The 20021-nt window shown below is 40.9% G+C and overlaps 1 protein-coding gene across 1 annotated transcript in view; it reads left to right on the top strand.

The window, feature by feature from the left end:
• Positions 1-6244, top strand: part of LOC311071199 (uncharacterized protein) — a 38384-nt gene extending 32140 nt beyond the window's left edge. The window contains exon 15 of the mRNA XM_084095430.1: positions 5516-6244. Within this exon, the coding sequence (XP_083951556.1) occupies positions 5516-5583 (68 nt within the window). The 3' untranslated portion in view covers positions 5584-6244. The remainder of the gene's footprint in view (positions 1-5515) is intronic.
• Positions 6245-20021: the final 13777 nt, after the last annotated feature.

Here is a 20021-nt window from a genome sequence, read left to right as displayed (position 1 = left end):
TATTACTGCCAAGAAGGCTGCTGGGAAGAAATCCTGACGTCCGAGGGCTCAGGACTAATGAGGGTAGTCCCCCCCGAAGCAGAGCGGTTAACACCTCTTTTTACGGTGCCCGTCTCTCTTCGGTACCCTCAGGGGACCGTTCTGCCAACCCTGCCGCCTCAGGTGTTACAGGGCGCAGCGGTCTCCGGCGAGCACATATCTCAAGGACCACCCGGAAACGTAGTGGCCTCGGGATGCCCGCCCCCTCCGAGGAGGGTGTTAGAGCAGTCTGTTCGGTCGTTCCCTGCCGGTGCGCCGTTACAGGGCGACGAATTGACTACTCGACAACAACAAAATCCAGAAACCAGTCTCGAGAGGCTGGTACCTCTAGTAGAATCTTTGACAGCGTGGAAGCTACTGTCAAATGTTTCTCGTTGGGTCCTGCAGACCGTAGAAAAAGGGTATCAGATACAATTCAAGAAACGCCCACCTCGGTTTATGGGGGTCCTGCCCACAGTGGTGGGCCCCGAGCAGGTTCTGGTTATGGAACAGGAAGTAAACACTCTGTTAGAGAAAGGGGCCATAGAATATGTACCTCCCTCCGACAGGGAAGCCGGGTTTTACAGCCGGTACTTCATAGTTCCAAAGAAGGACGGGGGATTGCGTCCCATTTTAGATCTTCGAGTTCTGAACGAGTCAGTCATGCAGCTCAAGTTCAAAATGTTAACATTGAGACAGATCGTGCCACAGATCAGGTCCGAGGACTGGTTTGTCACGATAGACCTCAAGGACGCATATTTCCATATTTCCATCCGTCCGTGTCATTGGAAGTTCCTGAGGTTTGCTTTCGGGGGCAAAGCATACCAATATCGGGTTCTTCCATTCGGCCTAGCTTTATCACCCCGCACTTTCACCAAATGCATGGATGCAGCTCTGGCGCCGCTGCGCCTCCAGGGTATTCGCATCATGAACTACATCGACGATTGGTTGATTTTAGCTCAGTCGCATCAGTTGGCGGTTCAACATCGAGATGTTGTTCTCGCCCACATGAAAGAGTTGGGGTTACGGCTGAACGCCAAGAAGAGTGTGCTTTCTCCACTCCAGAGGACCACTTTTTTAGGCGTGGTTTGGGACTCAGTGTCGATGCAGGCGCGCCTGTCACCGCCACGTATAGAGTCCATCCTTGCAGCTGTGAAAGGTGTAAAGCTAGGCCAGCTACTCACTGTCAAACAGTTCCAGAGACTGTTGGGTCTCATGGCAGCAGCTTCCAACGTGATACCTTTTGGACTACTGCACATGAGGCCCCTGCAGTGGTGGCTCAGGACCAGGGGGTTTTCCCCGAGGGGCAACCCATTTCGCACAATCAGGGTCACGCGGCGATGCTTACGTGCCCTGGTTATGTGGAAGAAACCTTGGTTCCTGTCCCAGGGCCCAGTGTTGGGAGCTCCTTGTCGTCGCAAACTGCTAACGACGGATGCTTCCCTCACGGGTTGGGGAGCGATCCTGGAGGGTCGCTCATCTCAAGGTCTGTGGGAAGACCATCATCGTTCCTGGCATATCAATCGCCTAGAGATGTTAGCTGTCTTCCGGGCTCTGAGGAGCTTTATCACAGATCTCAGGGGACACCATGTGTTAGTACACACGGACAACACGTCGGTAGTCGCCTATATCAACCACCAAGGGGGTTTGCGCTCGCGCCCGTTATCCAACTTGGCACGCCATATCCTCTTGTGGTCCCAGGGGAAGTTACTGTCACTCAGGGCAGCTTACATCCCCGGGGTCCAGAATATAGGAGCAGACACTCTGTCGAGGCAGGGGCCGAGGCCCGGGGAATGGAGGCTCCACCCCGAGGTGGTGGAGCTGATATGGAGGGAGTTCGGCCAAGCACAAGTGGATCTGTTTGCGTCTCGAGAGACGTCTCACTGTCCACTTTGGTTCTCCCTCACGCATCCAGCTCCTCTGGGACTGGATGCTATGGTTCAGACGTGGCCGAGGCTACGTCTGTACGCCTTTCCCCCAGTTGCTCTGCTCCCGGGAGTTCTGGAGAGAGTTCGCAGGGACCGGGTTTGCCTGCTTCTTATAGCCCCGCGCTGGCCGGGCAGAGTATGGTTTCCCGATCTGGTCTCCCTCCTCGACGGGCATCCTCTGGAGTTACCCGTCAGGAGAGACCTTCTGTCCCAGGCAGGGGGCTCAATATTTCACCCCCGCCCAGAACTGTGGAACCTGTGGGCTTGGCCTCTGAGGGGGCCCAGCTCATAGAGTCAGGTCTCTCAACTGAGGTTGTTGAGACCATTCTACAGTCCAGAGCTCCCTCCACGAGGAAACTTTATGCCCTGAAGTGGAGAGTCTTCACTTCTTGGTGTAGTGACCGTCGGTTGGACCCAGTTAACTGCCCAATTGGTACAGTGCTGGAGTTCCTGCAGGACCGGTTCACTGCAGGTCTGACCCCGTCCACTTTAAAGGTTTATGTGGCGGCCATAGGTGCTTACCACATTCCTTTGGGTGGAATGTCTGTGGGGAAAGACCCTTTGATATCTCGTTTCCTTCGTGGCACTTGGAGGCTGAGGCCTGCAGTTCGCTCTAGGGTGCCACCATGGGACTTGTCCATTGCATTACAAGGCTTGTCCCTGGCCCCCTTTGAGCCTATTGAGGAGGTTCCTGAGAAGTTTTTAACGCTGAAAGCTCTTTTCCTTCTTGCTATTTCCTCTCTCAAGAGAATAGGGGATCTCCAAGCGTTGTCGGTTGCTCCGTCATGCTTGGAGTTTGCTCCGGGTATGATCAAAGCATTTCTTCATCCGAGACCGGGCTATATCCCCAAGGTCCCCACTAATGTGGTCAGACCTATTGTTCTGCAGGCCTTCTGTCCTCCTCCCTTTCAAAATGCGGACCAGGAGGCTAATAATTTGCTTTGCCCTGTGCGGGCGTTAGACGCATATGTCCACAGAGCTGCCCTGTGGCGAAAAAGTGATCAATTATTTGTGTGCTTTGGGTCCCCTAACAAAGGAGGTCCAGTGTCTAAGCAAAGGATGAGCAAGTGGGTGGTCGAGGCTATCTCACTTGCTTATGAGGCGGCTGGGCAGCCTTCTCCTTTGGCTGTCCGGTCGCACTCTACAAGGAGTATGGCGGCCTCTAAGGCCCTTATTTCAGGAGTTTCACTACAGGATGTCTGTGATGCGGCAGGCTGGTCCTCACCGCACACTTTCGTCAGGTTTTACTCTTTGGATCTAGACTCTGCTCCAGGGTCTCATGTTTTGTCATCCTAGTTCTGCTCTATTAGATTACACACAGGACAGACATTCGTAGCTATGGAGGCGTTGGTATAGACGTTCCCCATAGCGTCATTCTCGACGCAACGGGAGTTCCCTTGAAAGGGAACGCCTCGGTTACGACTGTAACCTCGGTTCCCTGAAGAGGGAACGAGCGTTGCGTCGCCTTGCCATATCTCCTTCATGCCTGTCAGCTCGACTTCAGACTTTTACGAAGCTTTCGTTTTCTGTTTCGGGCCGGCTTTTATAGCTTCCTGGTACGTGACGTCACCCGCCTCTGACGTCCCGCTACACCATTGGACTGATTTTACATGTGCTTCAAGACGTCATCACGCAAAGCGTTCCCCATAGCGTCATTCTCGACGCAACGCTCGTTCCCTCTTCAGGGAACCGAGGTTACAGTCGTAACCGAGGCGATTTGTAAAGGTGTAAATCGCCTTTCAAGTGTAAGAAAAAAATATTTGCAGCATTTAACTGTTATTCGTAAGTGTAATTCATGTATTGTGAAGCTGCAGCTTCATGCTAACGCAAAATAAATAGGATCTGTATTCCTCTGACTTCCATTTTTGCGAGCTAACACTTTTGGCACGGTTTTTACGCACAAATACGGCCAAAAGCATTGCAGGCCTGTGAACAGCAATTGGCAACCGAAAACAACAGAGATAGGAACTGCAAAACAGATTCATTGCATAAAATCAAACTTTGTGTAAAAAAATTAACTGTTGCAAATGTCTAAATGACTTGTGTGCATGGGGCAAACAACTCTGTTGTTTTCGGTCGCCAATTGCTGTTCACAGGCCTGCAATGCTTTTGGCCGTATTTGTGCGTAAAAACCGTGCCAAAAGTGTTAGCTCGCAAAAATGGAAGTCAGAGGAATACAGATCCTATTTATTTTGCGTTAGCATGAAGCTGCAGCTTCACAATACATGAATTACACTTACGAATAACAGTTAACCTAACAGTTAAATGCTGCAAATATTTTTTTCTTACACTTGAAAGGCGCTTGTCTGAAGTTTAAAATCATTGGTTACCTGTAAGCCAATCACATAACGTTTGGTTATGGTGTGTGTTATGCGCATGCTCAGCCGCATCTAACTTCCACTGTAAACACATGTATGATGCGAACACAAAACCATCGAGCGAAATACCGGAGTGAACATGGCTGTGAACGACTTTTGCAGATTATGTGAAGTAAATCTATACGCATCCACAGTACAATCAGCGTTTACGTCACGGCTCTCAGCCTGCCCTCTGTTCGGCTGTTTTGAGGCCGGAGGAAAACGGGGAGATAGGTCGCTATCTCAGACGCGAACTGAAATTGAGCGGAAATACGAAGTCTGATGTAGTCAGGCTAGTGTAATGTTGCTGTTTGAGCATAAACAACATCTGCAAAGTTACAACGCTCAAAGTTCAGAGCAAAGGGAGAAATTTGCTTTTAAAGAAAGGACTACAACAAACGGCTGGTAGAGACTACACCACATTCCTCCCGGGTTAGTGACATCACCAACCCTAGAATTTACATAAACCCCGCCCCCTGAACACGATTTATAGATTATCATGACAGAATATGCTAATCAATGACTAGAAGATAACTACACATCAGCTTCATAAACTCATCAACTAACCATTCATAAATGTCATTTTGCTTCTACATGTTGTCACTTCTTCTTGAGTCTCTCCATCATTGTCTGACTCCGGTTTGAAGATAAAAGGCTAAAAGTTTTTGAAATGTTCAGTGTGTGTGTGAGGTAAAAGGACACCAGCTCTTGAAGCTCCGCCCCCTGTGCCGGGAGCAGCAGCTCATTTGCATTTAAAGGGCCAGACACAAAAACGGCGTGTTTCTCCTCACCCTCAAAAAGTGACAATATTAACATGCTATATAAAAATATCTGTGGGGTATTTAGAGCTAAAACTTCACACACACACTCTGGGGACATCAGAGACTTATTTTACATCTTGTGAAAAGGGCATTATACCACCATAAGGCATTAACAATGAATGATTTTATTTAAAAATATATATATTGAACAATATTATATTATATTATATTATATTATATTATATTATATTATATTATACCTACTGCATTAAATTGTGTTTATATTGCTTATGATTATAATAAAGTATATTATAATAGATTAGATAAGGAGCTGGACTGAACTTGGATGGATGAAAAATACATTTCACTGATTCAATACATTGATATAAATTAAATAATTGTAATTATATATATATGACTGTTGTCTTGATATTTTCTCATTTTCTCAAAGACTCAAGCTTACCAGAACAGGGAATTCGCAGGAGTAATTCCAATGAAAGATTACGTCCCGACTATTAGCTTCATTGGACTCACTTGGTTAAAAGAGCTGAACACTTCATATGATGGACATGTGGGTCAGCTGTCAGACAGAGAAGATTCCCATCATCAGGCCCATTAAGACACTAATCCTTATGTTTACTTCCAGCTTCACCACCAGCATCTGTCCAGGGCTGTGATCCCAGAAAACATTGTTAGCTAACTCTGTTCACATGACAGTTCCTGTGGTTTCTTGTTAGTATGACATGTGGACAGAGATCATGCACTTGACACGGTAAAAACATACACTAATTTACTTTATATTGATTTTATTTCTATTTTTTTTAAGTTTGTAGAAGATTGGAAAACTCTAGAGTCAGGAGTGTTTTGGACAAACTAGTGTAGTCAAAGCTACTTTTGACCAGATTTTCTTCTTTTGTTAAATTTAAATGTGTATTTCATGAAATACATGTTATTATGTGAATTATTTTATGTGTCTCTGTTTGCCATCATCACAATTGTGATAATCATGTAAAAACATTGGCACTCTTCCAGTGGAAGCATGTAGTCCCTGTCCTTATATACTGTATATTATTCTGTATATTGATGTATGCTCTTTTGTTTTACCTGAGATGTTATTCTACTTTGTTTATTGATCTGTGTCAATCAGAATACAAAATGAAAAATCTAATAAAGTCTGAGTAACAATATTCTCATTTGCATTTGTATATGAATAGATCAGTAGATCTGAAATTTTAATCATTTATTTTAATAATAATAAGTAAGCCATTTATATTATGATTGTTTAGTTTTATTTATACTTGAGTTGATTTGGATGTTAACCAGCATCTGCCCCTTTGTCTCAGTGTCTCCTAAAACCCTGTTTATTGTATCACTGTTCTTGAAAACAGTAAATGAACAACTGTGTTCATAAATAAACCTTTAACCTAGAAACTAAATCCCATAGATGGCGATAAAAACGAGTTAGACCGGTTTCACAGAGAATGCTGTCAGGAACTAAAGCCACACATAATCACATGGGAAGACTTTAGCAGGAGAATCAGCACACTTCTGTCACAGCAGTGAATCTTCTGTTAGCATGTGTGTGCAGGTTTGTCTATAACTGTGAAGGCGTTTATTTTTTATTTGTTTTTATTTACTACTTTTTTTAAATGGATTTTGAAATAATTTATACACTGTTTTGGACAAACTAGTGTAGTCGAAGCTACTTTTGTCCATTTATACAAAAAAACGGAAAAACAAATAAAGGCACGTTTTCTCGTTTTTGCTTATTTAATTTCAAATTGGAAAAAAGCTTTTGTTACTTTTTGTCCACTTTCATACGTATCAGTCCATCTAGATTTGTTCATGTTTTCAGTTCAGATTTCTCAGTCATGTTTTATTGCTCATGTCATGTGATCTCTCCCTGTTTGGCTTTATTTGTGTAATTTAATGCTTTGCTCAAATGGAGTTGATCAGAACTGGACAGATGCTTAACATCCATATTTCCTCAATCTGTGTTTGGGCCAGAAATTAAGGTTTTATTTTAGATTCAATCTGAACCTTGTATTTTATAACATATAACTGGAGTTTAATGTTCCAGTGTTATAATTCCTGATATTTAATAGTGATATTCTGCTGTTATTCAGCAGTGTTGGGTCTGTGGACTCTGAATATAATGCAGTTGTAGATTGTAAAGATGTTCAACAGTCGTTACTGACACTGTCATTTAGTCAGATATATTGTCTGTGTAAAGAGTCTTTGGGTTTGATCAAGTTCCTCTAAAACCTCTTTCAGATCCAGAAGACACAGAAACCAACCAGAGACGATCATCTCCAGAGTCTCTCAAACACAAAACAGATTCAACAGGCAAGAGAAGAAATTAAACTTTCATTTGAACATCTTCAATAAAGCTTGTGATTCATGATTTGAAAACTCTTTCTCTGTCCCTAAAGCGTTACTGTCTGTGTTTGTTTCCTGAAGATGGACATTAACACACATGGGCCGATAGATTACTCACTGACAGGTTAGTCTAGTTAAAGAGTCTGACCTGTGCTTGAACTGAACCAATGAGTATGAAGATCAGTCCATTCAATCCCATCATGCATCTGGCCTCTGAGTAACTGCAGGCCGCTAAAGCTCAAGGCATCCATGCATTAAAGGAGAACTCCGGTCAATTTTAACATTGAGCTCATTTTTTTGTAAATTTGGAGTGCTGTCAGTACAGAGAACAACGACAAAAATCGGTGTTGCCTACACCGTGTTATCCTCTTTTTAAAATTTGCACTCTGTTGACTTCAATGTGGCAATATTTAAACCTGCTTTTAGCCTCTTAACATCCTTGATGTGTCATTACAAGTGCCCAGCCAATGTGAGTGATTCCTTCAGAGTGAACACGGTGAATCTGACTGCAGTAGATGTGAAAGATATGGATAAAAATGATGTTATTTAAGCCAGCGCTCATACCTCAAAACTAATTCAGAGGACCTTTAGTCATTACTTAAAGCTGCAGTCGGCAAGTCTGGCAGATTGAGTGGACTTAGCCAAAATTTTGAATGTTTACAACTCTCATGCCCCTCCCCCACTACCAACGAGCACCCGCCCATCGTCAGTGCGTGTGTACCTGATTTTCTGTGAACGCGTCTGTCTCTTCAGCATCGATCAACACCATGGACTCGGAGGTAGGCTGCCCTGGCTAATCTATCCATAGATAGCAATAACCGAGGAATTGGAAGCTTGTTAGTAGATTTTCTCTCCGCCATCACGCTTCGTACAATCTTCAGGCGAACTTCAGGCGTGTCATGTGCATGTGATATTGTAACGTGCGCGAGGGAGGGGGGATCTGTGGCGTGTGCACGAACTGTGATTGACAGTCAGATCACACACCCCCCTGCGCTGATTGGACCCGATGAGCCGGGAGCGGGGGATTTTTGCAAAACATATAACAAGCTCCAGGTGGAGTTAGAAGCTTGGGTTTTTTTCTAAAACCACCTTATTTATGTTGTTCTGTCAGATTATAGTGTCAATTTCACTGAATTTGATCAAAAAAATGTTGCCGACGGCAGCTTTAAATATATATATATATTGTTGTGAAATAAAAAATCAAGTTCTGAGATACTGTTAGACTTTTTACTTGTAATTGTTATTTTATTGAGCTGGGATGACACACAAATTATGCCTATTGATTAAATATACTATCATGACTTGTCAGAGTTTAACATTTTCAGTTAATCAAAAATGTATTTAATTTTAAGTTCTGTTAATGTAAAAAACAATTTGATGACGTGTAAACGGCCCCCAGTTTCCTTGGGCATATTTAAGGCCAGACGAGTGTGGCCACAGCTGAAACTCGCTAAAGTGTAATGTGGTGAATGGTAAGTAATTTTATGCTTACGCATATTCGCATTCACTCAGGATTCTGTTGATGATAGCCTACTGTAACCGAATACCGAAATCTGAAATTTGAGCTGTGTTGATAGTATACGTTGGTCTGTGTACCGAGGTAAAGTTAGCTAGTAGCTGTAGCCTGTCACTGATTGAGTAGCTACACTATTTGTTCAGATACTTTGCTCAAAACCAGTCGGAGTTATGTTGGGCCCTATGAATTCCGTTTTATTTTTCTAAATTTCGTTTTTATTGTTTTATTGCCCGCGCATGTTACACAAGCAGAGAGAGAGAGACCTCCGGCCGCGTGCGTACTCTCACAGTCTTCAAACTGTCTTGCTCTCCCTCCCTCCCTCGCGCATATTAACGTTAATCAAAATTGATATAACCATCAAAATTAATAGAGAATTCACTATGGTAATAGGTCAGAAGACCGAAGTTTCATGTGAAGCATTCAGACATTTTTTCCCCTGAGTTACCGCTGTGCTGGGTGTGAATTGTACTAAAATAATAATGTATAATGTATGCTTTATGTTGTATTAGAAAGGACAGCAATTGTAATACAGTTCATTTAAATGTTTTGAAAGGGAAATATATTAAAAGATGAATGTTAAATGTAGCCTATGTTTAAAAGAGTTATCAACTTCAAATCAAATCAAAAGGGCTCAACTTAACTCTTGCAGAGATCAACTTAATTATTAAGTTCATGTTACTTAGAAATGTGTTTTATTGTGGCCAAAAAACTTCACCTAACTGAAAACATTATGTTGGATCAACTTAATTACTTGCATTCATGTTGAAAATTATTAAGTTCATGTTACTTAGAAATGCGTTTTATTTTATTACCTAAAAGGTAATTCACTATGGAAGCTTGTTTCTGCCACAGAATAAAACATTTTAAAAGATAATTGCGACTTTTTATCTCACAATTTCGAGTTTACATCTCGCAATTCTGACTTTATTTCTCAGAATTGTGAGATATAAAGTCAGAATTGTGAGATATAAAGTCAGAATTGCGAGATATAAAGTCAGAATTGCGTGAAATAAAGTCGCAATTGCATGTTATAAAGTCAGAATTGTGAGATATAAAGTCAGAATTGCGAGATATAAAGTCAGAATTGTGAGATATAACGTCAGAATTGCGTGATATAAAGTCAGAATTGTGAGATATAACGTCAGAATTGCGTGATATAAAGTCAGAATTGCGTGATATAAAGTCAGAATTGCGAGATATAAAGTCAGAATTGCGTGATATAAAGTCAGAATTGTGAGATATAAAGTCAGAATTGCATGTTATAAAGTCAGAATTGTGAGATATAACGTCAGAATTGTGAGATATAAAGTCAGAATTGTGTGAAATAAAGTCGCAATTGCATGTTATAAAGTCAGAATTGCGAGATATAAAGTCAGAATTGTGTGAAATAAAGTCGCAATTGCATGTTATAAAGTCAGAATTGCGTGATATAAAGTCAGAATTGCGTGATATAAAGTCAGAATTGCGTGTTATAAAGTCAGAATTGTGAGATATAAAGTCAGAATTGCATGTTATAAAGTCAGAATTGTGAGATATAAAGTCAGAATTGCGAGATATAACGTCAGAATTGCGTGATATAAAGTCAGAATTGCGTGATATAAAGTCAGAATTGCGTGATATAAAGTCAGAATTGCGAGATATAACGTCAGAATTGCGTGATATAAAGTCAGAATTGCGTGATATAAAGTCAGAATTGTGAGATATAAAGTCAGAATTGCATGTTATAAAGTCAGAATTGTGAGATATAACGTCAGAATTGTGAGATATAACGTCAGAATTGTGAGATATAAAGTCAGAATTGTGAGATATAAAGTCAGAATTGCGTGATATAAAGTCAGAATTGTGAGATATAAAGTCAGAATTGCGTGATATAAAGTCAGAATTGTGTGATATAAAGTCAGAATTGCGTGATATAAAGTCAGAATTGCGTGATATAAAGTCAGAATTCTGACTTTTTTTCTCGCAATTGCGACTTTATATCACGCAATTCTGACTTTATAACATGCAATTCTGACTTTCAAAACTCTCTCACGCAGAAGAAGATCAGGAGCAGAAGAACTCAGCGCTGCTTTACACCCGGAGAAACTTCACCTTCAACTCTTTAAATCACAGGAGTTTACTGTTCATTACAAACAATCCACTTCTGGTCCTGATGGAGCTCTGAACCTCCAACCCGTTCTGAACCGCAACTGGATATCTAAACATATTAAAGCCATAGACTGTAAAAAATATGGACAAAGAGTCTGTGACGTCACTCATAGACTTTCTGAAGAACGGGTTTGAAGCCGTTTATGGGGGGTATGGGCGGCGCCATCTTGGAAAATCTTGGGAAATCCTAACCCCGCCCACCTCCTGACGCAGCGCGCGTCACTCAGCTCGCTCTGCTACTTCGGTTATCTCTGTGTATATTTTAGGCAACGCAATATGTTATAAAACACCATACTAACTCTTTTCGTTTTCATTTAAAGAAATCTTAAACATTATAGCCACACAAATGTGGTTCAGGCAACGCGTATTGATTATATTCACTGCACATAGCGATTGCCTATTTATAAAAAAAAACAAAATATAAAACACAAACCTGCCTCTTTTCGTTTTAAATATAATATAAAAATATTAAACATTTTAATATGGTCCAGGCAATATGTGCATTTGTACTAAACAACAGATTTTGCAGTAAACAACTTTACAGATCATCTTCGTTGTATTAAAATTTAAAATGACAAAACTCAACCCAGTCTCTTTTTTGTTAAATTTCACTTTTATCAATATTAGCCATTATAAAAGTATAAGTAAAAGGTATAAGAAGCTATACAAATAAAGCAAACAATTCAGTCAAACATACAAAGTCAGCGCTCTAGTCTAACCATACAACGGTAAAGTAAAATAGCTTATAAAGTTATGAAACTTCCCCTCAGCCAAAACGATTGACCAGGGAAAGATTATAGATTCACGAGACCAAAAATCGCCCGTTAGATATACACAAGACGAATTATATCTCATGTTTAACCACTACAGAGACGCCAGAGTCAGCGGCAAACCTCAGAACGACTAGCCGAGGAAAGGCTGCTCCAGGCGGGGTACATGACGCCGAGCGCCCGGTCATCGCTGGATCTCACAACTGGATACAATTTTCATAAATCTTTATAAATAAACCACAGATTTAAGCTTTAAACAACTACATTCTCGCCTGAAAAACTCTTAAAACTACATTTCATGATACAGAAACAGTAGTATTATATTTCAACTGTGTTAAAAAATGGCGCTTCTTATGTTGTCATTCTCCGTGGCGCAGCCTAAGCTGTCAATCAAGCTGTCAATCAAAGTTAACCACGCCCTTATTTGTCATACATTTTATATCTAAATGCGATCTAAACTAACGAGTTAGAAAAAAATTCACAGCCCTCACAGTTGTCAGGCACTCGGAACCTATCGAAAAATACAATAAAAGTCCATGGGACCAACCTGTAAAAACATGAATTTATGCTGTGAAAACGGACATTTTAACATGGGGGCTATGGACATTTGCTCCCTTTTGGGACCTGCCCCTAGCGGATTTTCGATGTATTGCAGTTTTTCGCACTTCCGGGTAGGCTTCATTTTTCAGATTAGAATGTTGCCGCTTGGGTAAAGCCTATACGATTATAAGTGGGAGATCCTCATATCTGAGAGTCCTGGTCATCAGAAAGTATAAAGTTTAGTATTTCACAGTCCCATGTTCAGCTCCACAGCTTCTGTAGCTCTAGATAACTCTATAGTGTGTGTGTGTGTGTGTGTGTGTGTGTGTGTGTGTGTGTGTGTGTGTGACGGTGTTCTCCTGAGCAACAGCTTTATCTACTGGTCATTCTCCAGACCGTCATCATGACAGTGAAATCTCTTCGTCTGCTTCAGAAGATGCTCAGATATTCTGGCCACATTCATCCTCACATTCAGTGTTAATCTTTCATTCAATCTGGCCAGTAAATCAGTTTCTACTTTCAATATGTGTGTTGTCCTGTAATGTTATGCTGGAGTTTTAAAAGACTGTTAAACTTGTGCATGTGTGACATTATATATGACATTATACTGTATGTGTTTAGTCCTCTTATAGGTCTAAAACACTAATGAACAATGAAGCGTGTAATAGTGGTGTTCAGTAAAGTGTTCTAGTACCAGATCATCAAATTAAACACCTTTCTCTTGTGTGTTTACAGTAGATTACCCTGAGCTTACACACATTAACCTGTCCTGATTCATGCAGCAGAATTAGTGTCAGAGAATGAAGCGGGACTAAAGATGCATCTGGTGTTCATTAAAGTCTTCAGCCTCACAGATGAACTAATTAACACTTTTCTCTTTTGTGCTATTAGAGATGTGTAAGGTTAATGTATTATATATTATAATTGGGAGATTTATGTATAAATGGAGACAGTGGGTTAAAGTGTGGAATCTGTGTTCTTGTTCAAAAAACTTGATTTACTTCAGAGTTCATCTTTTGTGTTTTCTGATTGGCTGAACTCGGCTGAACTGTGAGTTGCTGTTCTTCTCAGTGATTTACTCTATCCTGTTGAATGTGTGTCACGCAAAGTTAACGAACCTTCTGTACAGATGTTCTGTAATTCTCTAAATGTTCTTAATGTTCATATTTCACAAAATGTAGAATTACACGATATTTGATTAAAAAAAAAAATTTGAACAATTTAGCCAGTACTTTAATTCTAAAACACAATAGAAGAATGTCAGTGAAATAAGCCAAATTAAATAAAAATTAGTCTAATTTATTCACTCTTTTTGTTGAACACAGATTTGTGGATCATAAATTATCAGACACGCTGCTCTTTAACAGCACTCGACATTAATCATTCTAGACTTTACATTTACAGATATTACACATCTAATCCAGTTCGACTGATGGGCCGAGATGGCGGTGCAGACGACCTTTTCTAAGTGGATTATTATGAACTGAAGACAAAAAAATATTTTACATGAACTTTGTGTTGAATTTTTTAAATCATGTAACTTTTACGCCGTGTTATTCTAAGAAGTGTTTGCCTGAGCCGTGCAGAGTTGGCCTAGTCATGCGGGGAAAGGAGAAAAGCGCGCACAAGTGAAGTATATTATTCCTACGCAAAGAACTCTAATGCTGAGAAAAGTAAGAGTGATGGAACGAGTATCCCCGAGAGTAAGACACAAGTTATCTATTTTCAACAGTGAGAACCAGCGAGCCAGGCCTGTGATTGTTCGATTCATCTCACGATCATTTACAAACCTTTTTTTGTCTGTGCATTTCCAAAAAAAAGGAAAAAAGCATTAACGTGCAACAAGTACTACGCGCTGAAATCAATACCTCATCATTAAAGTCATTTTGGCTTCATACTTTTGGCATAAAGTTTTAAAAAATGTGTCATACCTGACCAGAAGATGTTCAAATAAATGTCACATTAGACAAGGAAGTTGTAGTTTGTGTTTGAATAATTACGTATCTTATTTAGCTGAGGTAAATTCAACACAATTCTCACATATTCTTGCTGGATGAAGAATGAGAAACGGCCCAACGGTCAGTTGAAATCTAAAAGGCTGATTGGCGCTTCAGGGCAGTGATGAGGACATGTGTCGTGTGTCCAGACACCCTCGGCACAACCTTCAGCAATGGCCCTGAACGGTGGTTCAATGTCAACATTGTGACAACGCTGTAACAACCTTCACCACACAACGTAGTTATAGCAACCTTTTGGCCATGTTGTTAAAACGCTGTTAGAAGGTTGGGGACGTTGTGCCAACGCTCTGTGTTTGCTGGGAACCAGTTGCAGTTCGAGGAAGATGTGACGCCGCTGATGGAGCAGCGAGACAGCGGCGGTGGCCAGAGGTGGAGCGCGCCAGGAACGCTGGAGACACGGAGTCGATGAAAAGATGGAGATCTGATGAATTTATTGTTTTAGAGACCCAAAGCAAGCAGCAGAAGAGAGAAAGGAGTGAAAACAGATTTCTCCCTTTAGGCCAGGAGCCAGGTCCACTCCTCAGGATGTTTTTTGCTACCTTTTTTTCACTATTATTTCCCATTATCTTATACCTTGGGCCATCACAAGTTGATAATGACCACCCCCAACTCGGCCCCGTTTGGTCTCAGGGGCCAAAAAACACCCTTTTTGGGGAAAAGCTTGTGGCGGAATGATGTAATTGTGAATATAAAGATACTGCAGCTACATAAATGGCCATATAACCCTAACATTTTGCATGGTGTATCTTGACATATAGGGGAAACTAGCAGAAAAATATTCTGGGCATTGTTGCCTTTTTTCTGTCAAATATCACCCTCAACATACCCCAAAAGATTAAAAAAATGGCTGTCCGCCTGACAAATTGTCATCAAAAGTGATCATTTTCAAGCATTTTATTATATATATCACTGCCTAAAATGTACATGAAAAACTTCCCAAGTTTATAAGCTTCAATTTAAGTCCAAGATGACCTTTCTATCTAGAGGATTATAGCTGGTGTAACCAAAGTTCTCCACTGTACCTCAAATCGGAGAAAACAGAAATTTCAAGCATTACCATTCTATATTGGATTAAGCATATTTTTTACATATGAACAATGTCTTAAACAAGAGTTGAGACTTGACTTATGAGCTATATTATATGAAATGAATTGCATGAAAAGTGAGCAATGTTATGCCCCTAGGTCAGGGCTATTCAATTAGCATCATTCAAGGGCCGGATTATTAAAGGGGGGGTGAAATGCTATTTCATGCATACTGAGTTTTTTACACTGTTAAAGAGTTGGATTCCCATGCTAAACATGGACAATGTTTCAAAAAATTAAATTGTACGTTTGAAGGAGTATTTCTGTGCCAAAAATGCTCCTTCCGGTTTGTCACAAGTTTCTGAAAGTTTTTTTTTCGAGTATGAGCCTGTGTGACGTCAGCTGGGGCGTAATTTGACGGCACGGCACGGCACGCCTCCAGCCGCTCGTTTTTATCCAGAAAGACTCGGTACAGCCTATCTTTATTTTTTATAAATATAATAAAACTAAAGACTTTTTGGAGATTTGAAGGATGCAATACTACTCTATAGGTACTCAAGATTAACATGAGATTGACTGAAAATGAGTGTTTCACCCCCCCTTTAAATCGAAATGTTGAGAAGGGCCGGTGGATTTAGCTTATTTATTGAAACATTATTTATTACTTATTGAAACATATAGTCCATGAGCCAGGGGGGTCCATCGGTATCAACGGGGGGGCAAATGCTATCATTGTTTTTTGGCAAGGTATACACCCCTAGTATTAGAAAAATCACGATAGCAGTGCAGCGGTGATATCGAAATCACTTTTTTGAGCTCATGAAGTTACTAACCCCCTAAAATAAATTCCGTTTTTGAAATCTGGTGTATATCTGGTTTAGGCTCATGCTAGGGATATTATCAATATTCTATAATATGGTGCTTGGTATCGTTGGAAAGGGGACCTTTTAGGCTTTCATTTAAGCCCAGTACTGAATCTGTCTGACAAACACAGAGGTCACATGACTTCTTTATACCAGAAATAACACACATTTTTTCACAATTTCCGCCTAAACTGTATGCTTTCTTTTATCCCTGTTGCATGAAAGAACACCACGGACACAAAACTCAACAACTTCAATACTCAAAGCACTCTGATGACTCAGAAAAATGTATAATATACCCATACTATTTATTTGTGAGAGCCTTAAATTAGACTTGTGCAGCCAGCACAAGTCTTCAAAATAGAATAGAGCCAATAGAATGGACAAATAGAATACCCTATTAGTCCAGGGCCAAATGGCCTATTTATTCATGTACAGTTGTAATAAAAAGTAATTATTTCAATAGTGTAGTCAATGGTGTTGTAAACATAACACTTGTAAGTGGTTTAACAAAATGTTTCTATCATGTATTTTGATATTCACCCACTTTCAGTTAGAATGTCAGAAAGTAGCTCATGCATGGAATATTGATGGATTTCAACAGTTTGACATGCTTTTGTCAGTATTGTGAAAAGATTGTTGGTTCAGTTGACTGGTTATAACAACACTACCAACTATGCCATCTTCAATCAACTTCCATTGAGTTCCAGGGGTATTAAATGTAAGTACAAAATACTTTTTCTCTTGTGCTTGTGAATTGGTGGGGAATAGTAGCAGTAGCTAATGTAAGCTTGGTGTTTTAAGCAGGCTAGCTAGCTTGCAGGTTAAACAGTGTAACAGTAACTGCTACAGTGCAGTCAGGGCTCTCAAGTGTCACGTGACAGTCACAAATTTTGGTCTTTTGTCACGCCCTCTCGCTACACATTGTATTTCTCACGTGGAAAAACTATTTATAATATATTTAATATGCCGCAGCGCCCAAAATGTCTCTGGCCGCGCCAGTCTCATTATGGAACCGGCAGGACTCAATCGCTGTAAAAATCTATTATTGTCTATCCATTATAAAAGTGCATCTATCCATTATAAAAGTCCATCTATCCATCATAAAGTGCATCTATCCATCATAAAAGTGCATCTATCCATTATAAAAGTCCATCTATCCATTATAAAAGTGCATCTATCCATCATAAAAGTGCATCTATCCATTATAAAAGTCCATCTATCCATTATAAAAGTCCATCTATCCATTATAAAAGTCCATCTATCCATCATAAAAGTCCATCTCTCCATCATAAAAGTCCATCTATCCATTATAAAAGTCCATCTATCCATCATAAAAGTCCATCTCTCCATCATAAAAGTCCATCTCTCCATCCGAAAAATACCATCTATCCATCATAAATTCCATCTATCCATCATAAAAGTGCATCTCTTCATCATAAAAGTGCATCTATCCATTATAAAAGTGCATCTATCCATCATAAAAGTGCATCTATCCATTATAAAAGTGCATCTATCCATTATAAAAGTCCATCTATCCATTATAAAAGTGCATCTCTCCATCATAAAAGTGCATCTCTCCATCATAAAAGTGCATCTCTCCATCATAAAAGTGCATCTATCCATTATAAAAGTGCATCTATCCATTATAAAAGAGCATCTATCCATCTTAAAAGTGCATCTATCCATTATAAAAGAGCATCTGTCCATCATAAAAGTGCATCTATCCATCTTAAAAGTGTCTCTATCCATTATAAAAGAGTATATCTCCATCATAAAAGTGCATCTCTCATCATAAAATGCATCTATCCATTATAAAATTGCATCTATCCATTATAAAAGAGCATCTGTCCATCATAAAAGTGCATCTATCCATTATAAAAGTGCATCTATCCATCATAAAAGTGCATCTCTCCATCATAAATGTGCATCTGTCCATCATAAAAGTGCATCTATCCGTTATAAAAGTGCATCAATCTATCATAAAAGTGCATCTCTCCATCATAAAAGTGCATCTCTCCATCATAAAAGTGCATCTATCCATTATTAAAGTGCATCTCTCCATCATAAAAGTGCATCTCTCATCATAAAAGTGCATCTATCCATTATAAAAGTGCATCTATCCATTATAAAAGTGCATCTATCCATCATAAAAGTGCATCTATCCATCATAAAAGTGCATCTATCCATTATAAAAGTGCATCTATCCATCATAAAAGTGCATCTATCCATCATAAAAGTGCATCTATCCATTATAAAAGTGCATCTATCCATCATAAAAGTGCATCTCTTCATCATAAAAGTGCATGTCTTCATGTTCATTTTATGAAGTATACTTAAGTAATTTTACCCTCTTGATAGAGGCCAGTGCAATCAGCAGCAAAATCTTCAAAGAGAGAAGCTTTAAGTCTACTGACTTCAAAGGCTCAAAGGGAGCATCCTGAAGAGCTTGAAGCACCAGGGAAAGGTCCCAAGAGATTATGGAGGGGGGACAAGGAGGGTTTAACCTTCTCGCCCCCCTAAGGAACCTGACGACCAGTTCGTGCTTTCCATAGATGGCACATAGATGGCAACTGATTTGCCATCTATGTGGTCGTGATAAGCTGAAATGGCAGCAGCATGTACTTTGAGGGTGGATAGAGACAGCCTTCGCTCCAACCCTTGCTGCAAAAAGGAAAGCACGGACCCTATTGAACATCTTCGGGGGTCCTCTCGGCGAGAAGAAAACTACTTGACGAACAGGTTCCACTTCAAGGCACACGTCTCGTGGACGGCGTCTGTGCAGAAGTGATGGTGTTAAGTACCTATGGGGGTAAGTCACCTAGAACCAGAGATTGAGTTTCCAGAGGTCCGGACGCTGGTGCCATAGGGTGCCCTGTCTCTGAGTCAGAAGATCCTTCCTCAGAGGAATGGGAGGGACTGTCACGAGGAGCATGATTTCTGGGAACCAGGTCTGGGTGGGCCAATAGGGGGCCACCAGAAGGACCTGCTCCTCGTCCTCCCTGACTTTGCACAGGGTCCTACCTTTGAAGGTGTTCAAGCAGTTCAGCACCGACTGAGCGCGTTTGCTCTGTGAGGCGTGCTGTCTGTGTGATCGAATCCAACTCCATACCGAGAAAAGAGATCCTCTGGGGGTGAGTTTGCTCTTCTCCCAATTGGCCGGAAGACGCAACTGGCTGAGGTGCCTGAGCACGAGGTCCCTGTGTTCGCATAACTGATCTCGAGAGTGTGCTAATATGAGTCAGTTGTCGAAATAGTTCAGGATGTGCACACCCTGTTCTCTCATGGAAACAAGGGTCCCCTTCGTGACTTTTGTGAAGACACGGGGAGACAGGGATAGCCCGAAGGGCAGGACCTTCTACTGATATCCTCGACCCTCGAACGCAAAGCGCAGAAATGGCCTGTGTCGAGGAAGAATCAAGACATGAAAGTACGCGTCGACCCTTCAGGTCGATCGCTGCAAACCAATCTTGGGGATGGATGCATTCGAAAATGCGTTTCTGCATGAGCATTTTGAACCCACCACATTTCTTGGGTACAATAAAGTAGGGACTGTAGTGCCCTGACCTCCTATCGGCTGGAGGGACTGGCTCTATCGCGTCCTAGTAGGACTGGGATCTCTGCTCGCAAGACATGGGCATCGGCTGCTCTCACTGTAGTGGAGTGAATGGCCCAATCTATCTCCGGGTCGCCCGTCC

Source organism: Abramis brama, assembly GCF_963993115.1.
Source record: "Abramis brama genome assembly, chromosome: 20".
Lineage (NCBI taxonomy): Eukaryota > Metazoa > Chordata > Actinopteri > Cypriniformes > Leuciscidae > Abramis > Abramis brama.
The sequence above is the reverse complement of the archived record's forward strand: the minus strand, read 5'-3'. Positions and strand labels throughout refer to the sequence as shown.